At 50.5% G+C, this 11863-nt stretch overlaps 2 protein-coding genes across 2 annotated transcripts; both read right to left on the bottom strand.

Moving 5' to 3' along the window:
• Nucleotides 1–5795: 5795 nt before the first annotated feature.
• On the bottom strand, nucleotides 5796–7493 carry CDH-1-0 (Cellobiose dehydrogenase; the record flags this gene model as incomplete). Its single annotated transcript, XM_036641498.1, has 2 exons — nucleotides 5796–6806; nucleotides 6858–7493. 2 exons carry the CDS (start codon nucleotides 7491–7493, stop codon nucleotides 5796–5798), a joined length of 1647 nt encoding a protein of 548 aa, XP_036493889.1.
• A 2224-nt stretch (nucleotides 7494–9717) lies between these two features.
• Nucleotides 9718–11060, bottom strand: CGCS363_v009650 (Satratoxin biosynthesis SC1 cluster protein 4; the record flags this gene model as incomplete). Its single annotated transcript, XM_036641499.1, has 6 exons — nucleotides 9718–9721; nucleotides 9888–10085; nucleotides 10142–10536; nucleotides 10605–10672; nucleotides 10742–10778; nucleotides 10857–11060. The coding sequence occupies 6 exons, from the start codon at nucleotides 11058–11060 to the stop codon at nucleotides 9718–9720; spliced, it is 906 nt and encodes a 301-aa protein (XP_036493265.1).
• Nucleotides 11061–11863: the final 803 nt, after the last annotated feature.

The following is an 11863-nucleotide window of genomic DNA, read 5'->3' on the forward strand; positions in this document are numbered from 1 at the left end:
GATGAATCGTAGCTGGACGGTTCTGGAGGGATACTGCGACGCAAATTGGGATGGGGAAGGGGAATATTTTCACGCGCGCAGCGCAGAGATGAGGTTCGGAAGAGCTAGGGGGAGGGAAGGCGTGGTGATGGTTTTCAGAGGTTTGGAGGGTCTCTTGTTGTGGGCAAGGCGGGGCAGAATCAACAAGGCCGGCCAGTGGCACGATAGGCCTGTGGGAGAAGGGTGCTCCCCCCTCCTTCACCGGGTTTAGCGCCAATTGATCACTGCTAGCTTGGTCTGTTGGGTCTCCAGTACTTGCCAGACTGCGGGGTCCTGGTGAGCCAATCAAGTAGCTGCGACCCTCTCACCGCTACATGGTCCAAGCGTTTTTGCTCGGTGGCTATTGGGTGGCATTCAGGGGTGCATGAAGATACCTGGGCACTGCCACCTGCCATCACAACACACTGAGTTGGCTCTTTCAGCCTGTTGGCAGTCACAGTAGCCTGGCAGGTGCAATGCCGTGCTCCAATATCAACTAAGGAAGCTACTTCCCCAGCCTTCTTGCCTAGACTTGGCCACTAAGCTTCACCGGGTTAACATTCACCGCTCGCTTTCACATTGACTTCACACTGGCTGTCACCTCTGAATTGGCCAATGGTCTGTGCGCAATGTCCAAATTGTACAAGGGTCTTTCAATGACAGACAAGATCAGCAACAAAACCACAACTCAAGAGATTGTTCTTTCCTCTTTGAGTTTCAATGACTCTTTGCCTTCTTACCTCCTACACCATGGTTCTAATGGCATATCAGATGATAGGATACACCTCAAAACACTGACAGCAGCCAGGTTGAGCTTAACTCAACTCATACTAAGGTAGTATCGCCCCAAGGGAAATTCCTCGCGCCGTCGGCGGGATCCGAGCGATCTTTGGAGGGGCCGTGCCGGATCCGGCCCCACCCGCCGGCTTAGTCGAAGGGAATGCCAGCAACCCGACGACGTCAACACAATTCTTGGTCCTTTACTGGTTTCAGAGAATTCTGTAAATAATTTGCTACAGGCATTGACAGGACAGTATGGTTTCATCTAGGCAAATATCTTATTCTAGAGGGTCACGAACCCACAATTCGAGAAAATGTTCAAGAGGTGCAACCAATCTGTCCCACGTTTCCCGCAAGCATTCAGAGCTGCTGAGATGCTTTCTTTCGTCCAACAGAAATCCCAGGCACCACTCGATTCCATTGGAAAGCCTATCACCTACTTGACCACCAGCCATCTTTGCCCATTCCATGGCCGTGCAAAACTCTGTCAGTTTATTAGGCCTACCGTCCACTCCCAAGTGAGCAGAACGGAAGGATTGCGTCGCTGTTTTTATGTCTTCGCCGAAAATCAGCTCAAGAATAATGATCCCCAACATGAAGAAGGTTTCCGAGCGAGCGGGATGCCTTGCCTTCCCTTGCAGAGATTTCAGAAGAGAAGCGTGAATGATATAGGGATGCAAGCCCAACTGCTCGTCCTCCCCGACGAGGAACAATCCCGATGTTGCCCAAGACGGCGTGAGCCAGCAAGTGTCGCCAATGACTGTGATCAACAACACTGTCGACAGTCCGATGTACAGGCGCTTGAAGAGAGATTGCTGGCCCCTGCTGAAAGACTTGATGGTCAATAGTTCCTCGTGTTCATACGATTGGCTTAACAGCTCGCTATGTAGATAGAGCCTTTTCTGATATTCACCCTTCAAAACCCCAACGCACGCCGACTTGGAATTGCAAGAGATGGACTTGCAGATGTTTTGAATAGGTTCTTCGTCGCCTTCCGTGTATTCTCTGGGGGGCTGGCTTGGTTCAGTGATAAAACGAACCCCCTTGACGGATGTTGTCGATACTTGGCCTCTGATCAAAAAGTCAGTCGACCACAGTCCCGCATATTTATCCACTTTCGAAATGACGTACGGTGATGGGTGTGTATTATGCGTTCTGCTCACACTCGTTATAGTCGTGCCGATCATAGTTGAGTTTGTCAGCAATTTTTCGTTGGCCTTTTTCAATTCCGTTGCTGATTTTTGCAGTCCGTTACTCTTGGCGTGCTCGGGTCCCCCGAGCGAACCCAACGTGTAGTTCAACAGCTCAGTGGGTGCCTTTGAATCTCCATGTGGCCCTCTATGAAGACTTTTGGCGGACACCTGTCGACTAAGCAAATCGATCTCTTGTTGCTTAGACTCACAAGGGCGAGTATGCCCCTTTTCTTTCTTTGGTAATCTAGATCCGCTGACTCTCACTTTCATTCTAGAGCTACTGGAGGCCGCAATCGGATTGAATATGATGGAAAGATGGTGTTCATCGTTGGGTTCCCCTTTGATTTTCTGGACTGTAATTCCGCAAGGGTGACCATCGTGACACTCGCATCGCCAGTTCTCCTGGAAACAGGAATATAGAGACCGTGCCTGAGTTTGAAGATTTTGAAGATCTCCCAATCTTTCGTCGTAGATTTTGTCGGAACGCTGCTGCTCATGCAGTGCCCCATCTGGCATGACACGTGTGGCATGGTCAAGGTATCTGTAGATCCACTCATTCGACTGTCTGAGCTGCGACAGTAGATCATCTTTCTTGCCCAGGAAACTCGTCTTGAGTCTGAACATGTAACTATCAACGTCATGTCCATCTGTTTGGTGTAGCTAAGGCGACGTATCTCGACAAGTCAGTATCTCTACTAAAGCAGTATGCTCAGCTCCATAAATGAACAGCAACCGACCTTTTGGATAGGAAGCAGGTTGTATAAACCATCGAGTGCATTGTGCATTTTGTCTAGCTCCGTGATAAACTCATTGAAGTGATGATCCTTTAGTTTTTGTCTCAAGCCGTCTGCAACCCGTGGCTCAGCCCAGAAAGAGTCGGGAATGCCACCGGGAAATGTATGGCTGTCGTTCGGATCTATGCCCAGGAACGAAAGAATGAAGTCAAGGTTTTGGTCGTAAACGATTCGTTCCTTGTTGACCTCCGCCAAGAAATTCTCAAACTTGTTTTGAAACTTCCAGTAGAACCGCATTCGCTTGATGGGCAATTGGAGCTCTTCGACACCTTCCAGAAGGAGTGGGAAGACACCAAGAATCAAGCCAGCAACCTCGACGCCTGACATAGTGGCGGAAGGCAGGTAGGTCCCAAATACCGCTCCACGGCCACCGGATCGATACTCACAGGAAGCGCAACTTGAAGACTTCGGTTCAGCCGGGAAAGAACAAGGAGATGCTTACGCGGGGTTTAAACCAAAAGCATCATGGAGCAGATGATCATAATCAGGCTGCGCACGTGATTCATGACATTTTCCCGGTTGGCTCACAATCACAGGCCAAGTAAAGGGCATACGTATGCATACTGCAGGTAAGACGATGTGCGCATCATGTCATCACCCCTCATATTTAGGCTTCAACTTTCAGATTGATCTTGGAAGATCGTATACATCTAGATAGGTACAGAGTCGATTGCAACAGGTTGTTTCCAGCATAAGTTCCCGTGATGGATGAATTCCAGAACCCCCCGACTATCTCTGCTTTGGGCGTGGAATGCATGGCAAAGATGAATGGGCTAGTCGATACCCTCGAGCAATCGGGAGAATCTGACCGTCGCATCTTGGTGGAAGATTCGCGTGGAAGGTTTCGAGTTTGGGCCGCAAATGTCGGGGCGCTTCTTTCTCCTTCGTCTCCGAAATCTCTCGACTCCCGAGCCCAGCATGCTGAGAGGATACGGCTCAGTATTTTGTCCGCTCTGAATCGAATTAATGGATCGTGTAAAACTGGTGAGTTCCCATTTCCAGAGATCGAAGTTTTTAATTGACATAGGCATGAACTTGCACAGCGATGCAAATCATATCAGGCAGTCTGCCTAACAGAAATGAGCTTCCATTGCTGCTAGAATCCGATTCTGAACATAACACCGATGAGCTGAAAGAGCTACTCCTTAACGTTGAGTCTTCCGTCACTCTTCTATTTGACTTATCGACGCTATTGAGAAGGCAGAAGCCAGGAGGTCGTTTTTGGTCTGTGCCAATGGACTTTCGGCCCGAGACAGCTTCTCCAGATGTCACCAATGTGGGAGATAAATTTCCCAAAGCGAAGGAACACCCTTGGTGACTTCAACGTCTGGGAAATGCAGTTACCTTGAGAAGACTCAAGATCCAATACAGACAGAAACACCACAGTGGGCTGTCGAAGGACACCGACAACGACAACGAAGATAACGAAACAGCGACATCGAAGGCCACAACGTATAGTGAGAGAGAAAGTCTACCCAGAACCTCTCATGATTCGTCAAGCTTCTCAGCCGCGACATCATTCGTAACCTGCTACGACAGCGACGCCCAGATAGGTCGTCGTATTCCTGTCCTGACACATATGACGTTTAATGGCATTGAGTTGGCATACAACAAGTCATTCGAGTGTCCCTATTGCTCGACTATCCAGAAAGTGGCCAATCACTGGGAGTGGAAGTGAGTTCTTTCTCAATGAGCCTGAGTTTGAGTTACTGATTTAGACTCTAGAAAGCATGTGTTTTGGGACCTTCAACCTTATGTTTGCACGGCTCAAGAGTGTGTACAAGAAAGCAAACTTTTCGCTATCCGAGAATCATGGGTTCATCACATTACAAAGGCTCACTATCGACTTTGGTCATGTGTGTTCTGTAGTAACGAATTGCCCAGCGTGGATGATCTTAAAGAACATTTCAACAACTCACATACCGGGAAGATAACCGAAAGCCAATTTCCGTTCATAGCAGGAGCATGTGAAAGGCCAAAGCTTGACTTCGGTCGCCATTCATGTCCATTCTGCGACTTATGGGAACCAGGCGCCATTCAAACAAACAGGAGCAAGGGGTTCTTTCGTCACTTAGCGCATCATCTTCAGCAGATCGCTGTCGAATCACTACCACTCTACACCGCAGGACTGGAAGTCAAATCAGATTTACCGCTAGACAATGTGTCAGAGGAATCAGAATTGGAGTCTCTTGAGGAAAAGAGCCCTCGATCATCAAAATGTTCCGCGTGTGGTTTGACCTGGACGGAAGAGGAGGCATGCTTGGAATGCCCACAGTGCCGCCGTACTTTCCTCGGGCACAATACTTTGGAGACATCGTCGAACTCGGAGAACCAGAATTCCAAGACAAGCAAAGAACACAACGAGACTCAAAGCCCGTCGAAGCTTACCACTGGAAGATTGAAGGCGGAAGGCGAGCGGCCGAAGTCTCCCAAGCAAGCCAAGGCAACGACAGCCTTGGGCGTGAAAACATCAACAGTGGCCACCCAAAACATAACTACAACTTCAACGGCCTACTTTGGAGCAGACAATCCTTTCGGAATGACTGATCCTGTCTTGCGAAAAGTAAGCCAACCGGCGAGGTCTCAGCCACGTACTTCCACTCGATGGTCTGGACATCTTCGCTGTACCAGTTGCCCGCTTCAACAAGTTAAAGTTCGTGGGAGCAAGAATAAGTATAATTACGTTTGGTTTTGGACGTGTGTGAGTTCATTATCTCCCAGCCTACAACATGAAGGATTGAAAGTCTTTAACTTGATAGTGTCAATGTGGCGACTCAGGAATGTCCTGTAATACCACACCGAGTTGTCCATCGTGTGGATAATGCTTTGAACCAGAATCACTCGATGGTCGTCTTCTGCATTACATGTCACGAGTACTGGCCACGGTTCCGATGAAATGGAGTAAGTCGAATGTGTGTACGTCAAGTTGATATGCATCAAATAAATGAGTTTGGTTCTATAATTGTCTGGATGCCTTTGTCTCCCCTGTTGCCCCCCTCAAAGCATCGGACTAGGCCTTTAGGGCCAGAATTCTCTTAGCAGCATATGCAGCGGCGACCATGATGGGAGCCTGAGTGTTACCGGTAGGAACCTCGGGGTGCATGCTTCCATCAACGACGAACAAGTTCTCAGTACCCCAAACCTTGGTGTCAGGGTCGACAACGCTCTTGCCGTCGTTAGAAGAGCCCATCTGGGTGGTGCCAAGGTAGTGGCTACCGCTACCAGCCGCAGCAACAAGAGCCTCGGCAGTGGCGTTCTCAGGAACACTCAGGATGCTGTCAGGCTTGCGGGCGTACTGGAGGAGAGTGTCAACTATGGTAGTCAGAGCCTCAACATCACCCTCGGTGTGCAGGAGAGGCTTCTGGGTCATGTTGGTAGCTCCCTCAGGCGTGATCTCGACGGTGCCGACGGAAGTGGTACCGTGGGTGAGATAGACCTTGACACCAATGGTGTTGTTGGCATCAGCACGAACGGTACCCTGGATGTGACGGGTAGCGCCATCAGTGGTGTTGACGGAAGTCCAGAAGTTCAGGCGCTGGCCAGACTGAGCCATGAGACCGCTGCCTTGGGCGAAGAGGTCGATGGAGGTCTGGTCGGGGCTGGTCCAAGCAGTGCTGGGGAGGGCAACAAGCTTGTCCTTGGTGGTGAAGGTGACGGTAGCGATGGCATGGTCCTTGAGGTTCTCGCCGACGGGAAGCTCAATCCACTGCTCCTTAGGAGGAAGCTGGATGTTGGTGTTGCCGGAAGCAACAATCTCGATCTGGGCGGCAGGGCCGATGCCGGAGTTGAAGAGGACACGGGGAGTGGAGTGGGAGCCGGCGGCCAGGACCAGGGATCCGCCCTTGGCCAGGTTGATAATCTCGCGGGCACCGCTGTCGTGCTCGACCTCAATGCCGGTAACCAGGCCACCCTCACGGATGGCACGGAGGACCTTGGTGTTAAGCTCGAGGTGGAAGTTGGAGAGGGCCTCGGCGTCAGGGAGGATAGCGCGAACGGGGCTGTCACGGAGGCCGTGGGCGATCTAAATAGTGTTAGATTGGGCTGGGACTTTGGGAATAATGTCGTTACTTACCGACCAGGGAGGGTGAGAGTACATCAACTCCTTAGCCTCAACATCGTTCAGGGCATCCTGCTCGCTCCAGCCGTTGGCATCCAAGAAGCGAGACATGATCTCGAAAGCGCCGTCATCGTAGCGCTTGCCGTCCTCCGAAGCCAAGGTGGTACCGGGAAGGCGCTCGTAGAACTCGGCGGCCGCATCGGCGATGCCGTTCTCCCAGTGCCACTCCTCGGGCCAAGACGCGAAGTCCGCGGCGCGGGGCCTGACGAACATGAGCGCGTTGAGCATGGTCGAGCCACCGAGGAGGCATCCCGCCGCAATGGCAAGATCTCTGCAGTACTGCAGATCGGGGGAGGCACCGGTGTGGTCGGCCATGCCGGGAACATCGTACATGGTGACGGTGCTGTTCCATGGCATCGTCTTGTTGTTGCCGGTCATGTAGAAGGAACGTCCACCACGCTCAAGCAGGAGAACGCTGCGGCCGGAGTTGGCGAGCTTCTCAGCTGCGACAATACCAGCGGTTCCACCTCCAGCGACAATGTAGTCGTAGGTGGTGTTGCGGGTGGTCGTGGCATTGTCGCGGGCGTACATGCGAGCGGCGGCCGTCTCGCCCAGCGCCAGAAGCGCGGAGCTCAGAGTAATGAACTTCATGATGCCGGATGACGATGCAAAGAAAGGAATGGCAAGACACTCAACCAAGAGCTTGAGGAAAAAATCAACGTCATGATGTTGGCTTACACCTTAAATATGTGAACGATTGATAAGATGAGATTGATAATCTTATTCAAGTACCTTGTCTCGGTACTGGAAAACACTCCGCAGAACCGGAGGGTACTAACTAGGAAAGGCAACGATGGCACCTGTTCTGTGGATCTGATAATATAAGCATACTCCAGTGTGGAGGCCCTACACGAGAGCCCAGTGAATCAGGCAACTGGACGCGGACGATCGCGGGAAAACTTTGTCGTTTCTTGGTCGTGTATTGTCTTGGCTGACTGCCCGAATGCCTCGCGTAAAAATGCCTCATATTCGGACCGTCGCCGAATCAGTATGGCTACGTGGAGAAATGCGGCGCAAGACGGAGCCCGTGATCAATCAGAATTCAAGCAGACCGGGTAATCGAACTCCCAACGAGCTGAGCCATGTCGTCAAATCTTGCTCTACCCAGTCTGTTGCAGGCCGCTGCTCGGCAACCTTCTCCTGCGTGGCCATATGCAGGCACGCGTGGCGCCGGAGCGGTCAACTTGAACGGCCCAAAAAGCCCATCGAGCTTGACCGGGCTGACTTAAGAATGACATGCTGGCAATAGCAGTGGACATAAGAGTGTTTATGGTTGCCAAGGCCGAGTTCCAGACTTTAGCGACTGACAAATTTTCAAGACCTTCCGATGACAGGTTACCAACCTCGAATGACCCACTAAGCACAGCCTTAAGGATGTGACCTTCCTTAAATTTCGCCCCCGCGGCTTCCGTTCATGCGTCTCCGACGTCGCTGAAGGATGTGAAATGCTTCCGATGAGAAAAAGGACTTTGAAGTTGAAAGGAGTATGTTCTGACGCTAGTCCGCATGAAGGAGGTTGCTTTGGGAGGTACAACCTTTCTTGAGAGTAAGGTCTTCGGACTTGCTTGTTGAAAAGAGTGGATCCTCATCAGCATCAACTCGAAGCAGAGGTCAAGGCAAATTATTTAAATGTCAACTTGGCACTCATGTTGTGCTCAGAGCTGGTACTATGGCACCTGGTCTGTTTGGCCTGTTCAAACGGGACGGCAAGCATAGCTCACGAGACGAAATTCAGGCAAGCAAGGCAACATAACGCTCCAGGTGAATCAGCTTCAATTGATCTATATCCACCATTCCACACGAGATTACATCCTAGCATTTACACACATCGCAGCTTGGATAGAACTCGCCAAACCACGGTGAACAAGTCTCCCTTCTGAAGCAACTTGATTCCTTGAGTTTACTGTACATCGATCGAATGTCGTAGTCTGGAGGCCGACTCCCATGTTCAATATTGAGTGCGACGTCATTCCCCTGGTCGATCTGATGTTACAGATGCCAAGTTTCCCACCAACTGCAAGCAGGGGTGGCGGCGTCGCATTACTTCGGCCCCCAAATGGACACCGCGACTCTGTACATGATGACACATCGGTTGAGACCTCCAAAATTGTGTTCTTGGTTGCACATTTTGCAATCGAGAGCTATTTGAAATTCCTACAAAATCAGTCTCAAGACCAGAGAGGAAGATAACAGCAGCTCATAAGAGCGAATTCTCCGAACCGCCGTCAGGACTCTTCTGGAAGAAGCTAGCAAGGGGATTCGAACAAAAAGGGAGCAGCTTGGCTATATATAGAGCGCAGGTAACACATCGCATAGAGTAGGCAGATTTCAGTTAATCCATCTTTTGACCCCTAACTCTAGTTGGTCTCTGTGAGCCTTCATGTTGTGTCGCAAACCTATTGGTAGGCGCGTAGCCTTGGAGCGTCGTAAGTATGACTTTTGGAAGCCGCGCTTCTTTCCGCAGGCACACAAGTGATGAGTGAACCCTCTTGTCTGGTGTGCTTACAAGAACTCATGGCTTCTAGAATCACTATATCACGGCGAGAAAGTTAAGCTCCAAGTCATTTTACCCAATCAAGGCAAGTCAAGATCATACCGCATGGCTTCGAAACTCAACTTTTGAGTTTCATGTTACTCGCAATATGTCTTTCATCAGGTTCATGGTTTCAACTCCGACAAATGTTCTATTTCTCATGATGCTTGCCTTCTTGTTTCTGTGAAACTACAGATACCTGAGTCCTGACGACAATCCCTCGCTCATAGTCAGAGCTACCCTTGCTCTCAGCACCATGACTTGATACCGTATCCCCAGAAGTCACCTTGCAAGTCAGCTCGACCTCATCATCCTCAAGTCTTGTATGACCCGCCTGGCTTCGGCTCAGACCAAAGCCCCCCACATTTGCTCTTGCAAGTTGACTGCCGTGAGCGCTGCGGCTACGTTGCCCCCCGTTACCTGAGATACCACCGCTACGTTCACCTGCGTACGGATAGGACGGACTCTTTGAGGACTTGTTCCTACCCATGCGAAACAACGGGGCGAATGTTGGTAAGCAAGCGGAGATGATGGCGACGGAAGGCTCAAGGCTGGACCAGGCAAAGGAGGGACCCATCCACCAGGTGACGTCGATGTTCTGGAACAAGCCGTTGAGATAGTAAATACGCACGACGCTTGCAACGCAAACACTGTAGTCGCTTGTCAGCATACATATCATTAAGGGCTGGAAGTGAGGAGAACATACAAGCCGCCCAGAAGCATGATACCAATAATGGAAGTCTTAGTCCGCTTGTTCATATGCAGTCCCCAGATACGAGGCACGGGTACCAGCAATATGACGATGTCATTGAACATGTTGACGATGCCTAGAAGAAGGAAGAACAAGCTGACATTGATGCAGTTTCCCTTCTCCCCCAGATATTGAGTCCAGTAGAATGATACCGGACGACAGGCACAGGCCATTGTAATCCAAAGAATGAATGGATATGTACTGGTAAGGAAGGTCGCGGTCCAGAACATTATCGAGTATATTTGACCTAGCCCAGTCTTGGAATAAAAAATCCGACGGTAGAGAAGAAGGATGCTGACTTTTGTCGAGGTGACGGCGGTTGCGTACACGTAGGGCTCGGCATACACGATCTGATCAGGGATCAATGTCAGTGACCTGAATGATGAATGAATGACAAAGAAAACCTGCCCCAGCATACCTTCAATAATGTCACGAAACGCGAGATGTTGCTCGACCAGACGTGTTCTCCGGCGCCATAGCTCCCGGCTTTGAAAGTCAGATGGTTCTTGTGTCGTGTGATCTCATGAACGAAACAGAGTTATCTGGCCTACTCACCCAAGATGGTCATAAACGTCGTCGCTGCGCATAAGAACTAAAATAACGAGGAAAAGCGGTCAATATCTTCCACCGGATTTCTCAGAACAGGCACAATTTGCAAAGTCCAACTTACAACGCTAAGAAAGATTGCCCAATCATCGTACCAAAGTTTCGACCCCTTAACGCAGCGCACGTAAAAGCGAAGGGCGACTGATGCGGCCGCAAGGCCCAGAACGATGCATACCGCAACGTTGTAAGAGGTGACGATTTGCTCATCTAGGTCGAGTCCCGCCGGCGCCTCTCCAAAGATAGCCACGATATTTGGGTCAACGGTCATGCTGATATGATCTGTGAAGAGTTTTGTCGAGTGGCAAGTTCTCCTCGCCAAGGGAGAAACGGAAGACGGGGAGAAAAGGGGAGCTTCACAATGACATTTGGGCGGAATGCTAGAGGGGAAAGAAGCCAACCAGAACTCTCCGCTTACCACGACGTTTTAGCGAAGATCTGAGTCGCTCTTAAGCCAACCCGCGCTTCCCCATGATTGTGGCTGGCTGTATCGACACGGAGCCTCCGAATTGACACAACATAATTCTTTTCATTCCACCTTGCATTTCAGCGTCGCCTCTTGCTTGAGTTACTTCACAAAAGTCTTCAATTGCCTCGGTTGTCTCAAGGACTTTTGCAAGACATGTTGGCGCTAGACCAGGGGGCTAGCACTTGCGTATATGTTTGCTTCGCGTTCGCAAGGGTAGCGGAGAGAAAAATCCGTTGGCAAACATCCAACAGTAGTACGATTCTGCAATAAGATAGAAAGATCTTCAGCTGTGCCGCATGCACATGACGATACCCAAGTCTCGGACACCGATTAGCCCTTGGAGGCCGAGACGACCTGGTCGTTGTCGGAGAAATTTGTTAGATAAGTAGAATGATTGACTGAGCAGTTGGTCGTAGACCCGGGGCCTTGTTGGGTCAGTATCCGAACAAGTCTTCTTCCCGTGAAGACGATCATGCCTTCTTCGTGTTGGTAGGTTCTCGGATTCCCACCTTTCCAGCGGTAGCAAACTGTCACTCTTTCCTGTCTGAGGCTGTTCCCACAGAACTCGGGATATCCGCGAGAACCCGAGCCTGGATGAGAGCCAC

The sequence above is a fragment of the Colletotrichum siamense genome (genome assembly GCF_013390195.1).
Source record: "Colletotrichum siamense strain Cg363 chromosome Unknown KSG_Cg363_contig06, whole genome shotgun sequence".
NCBI classification, from domain to species: Eukaryota; Fungi; Ascomycota; class Sordariomycetes; order Glomerellales; family Glomerellaceae; genus Colletotrichum; species Colletotrichum siamense.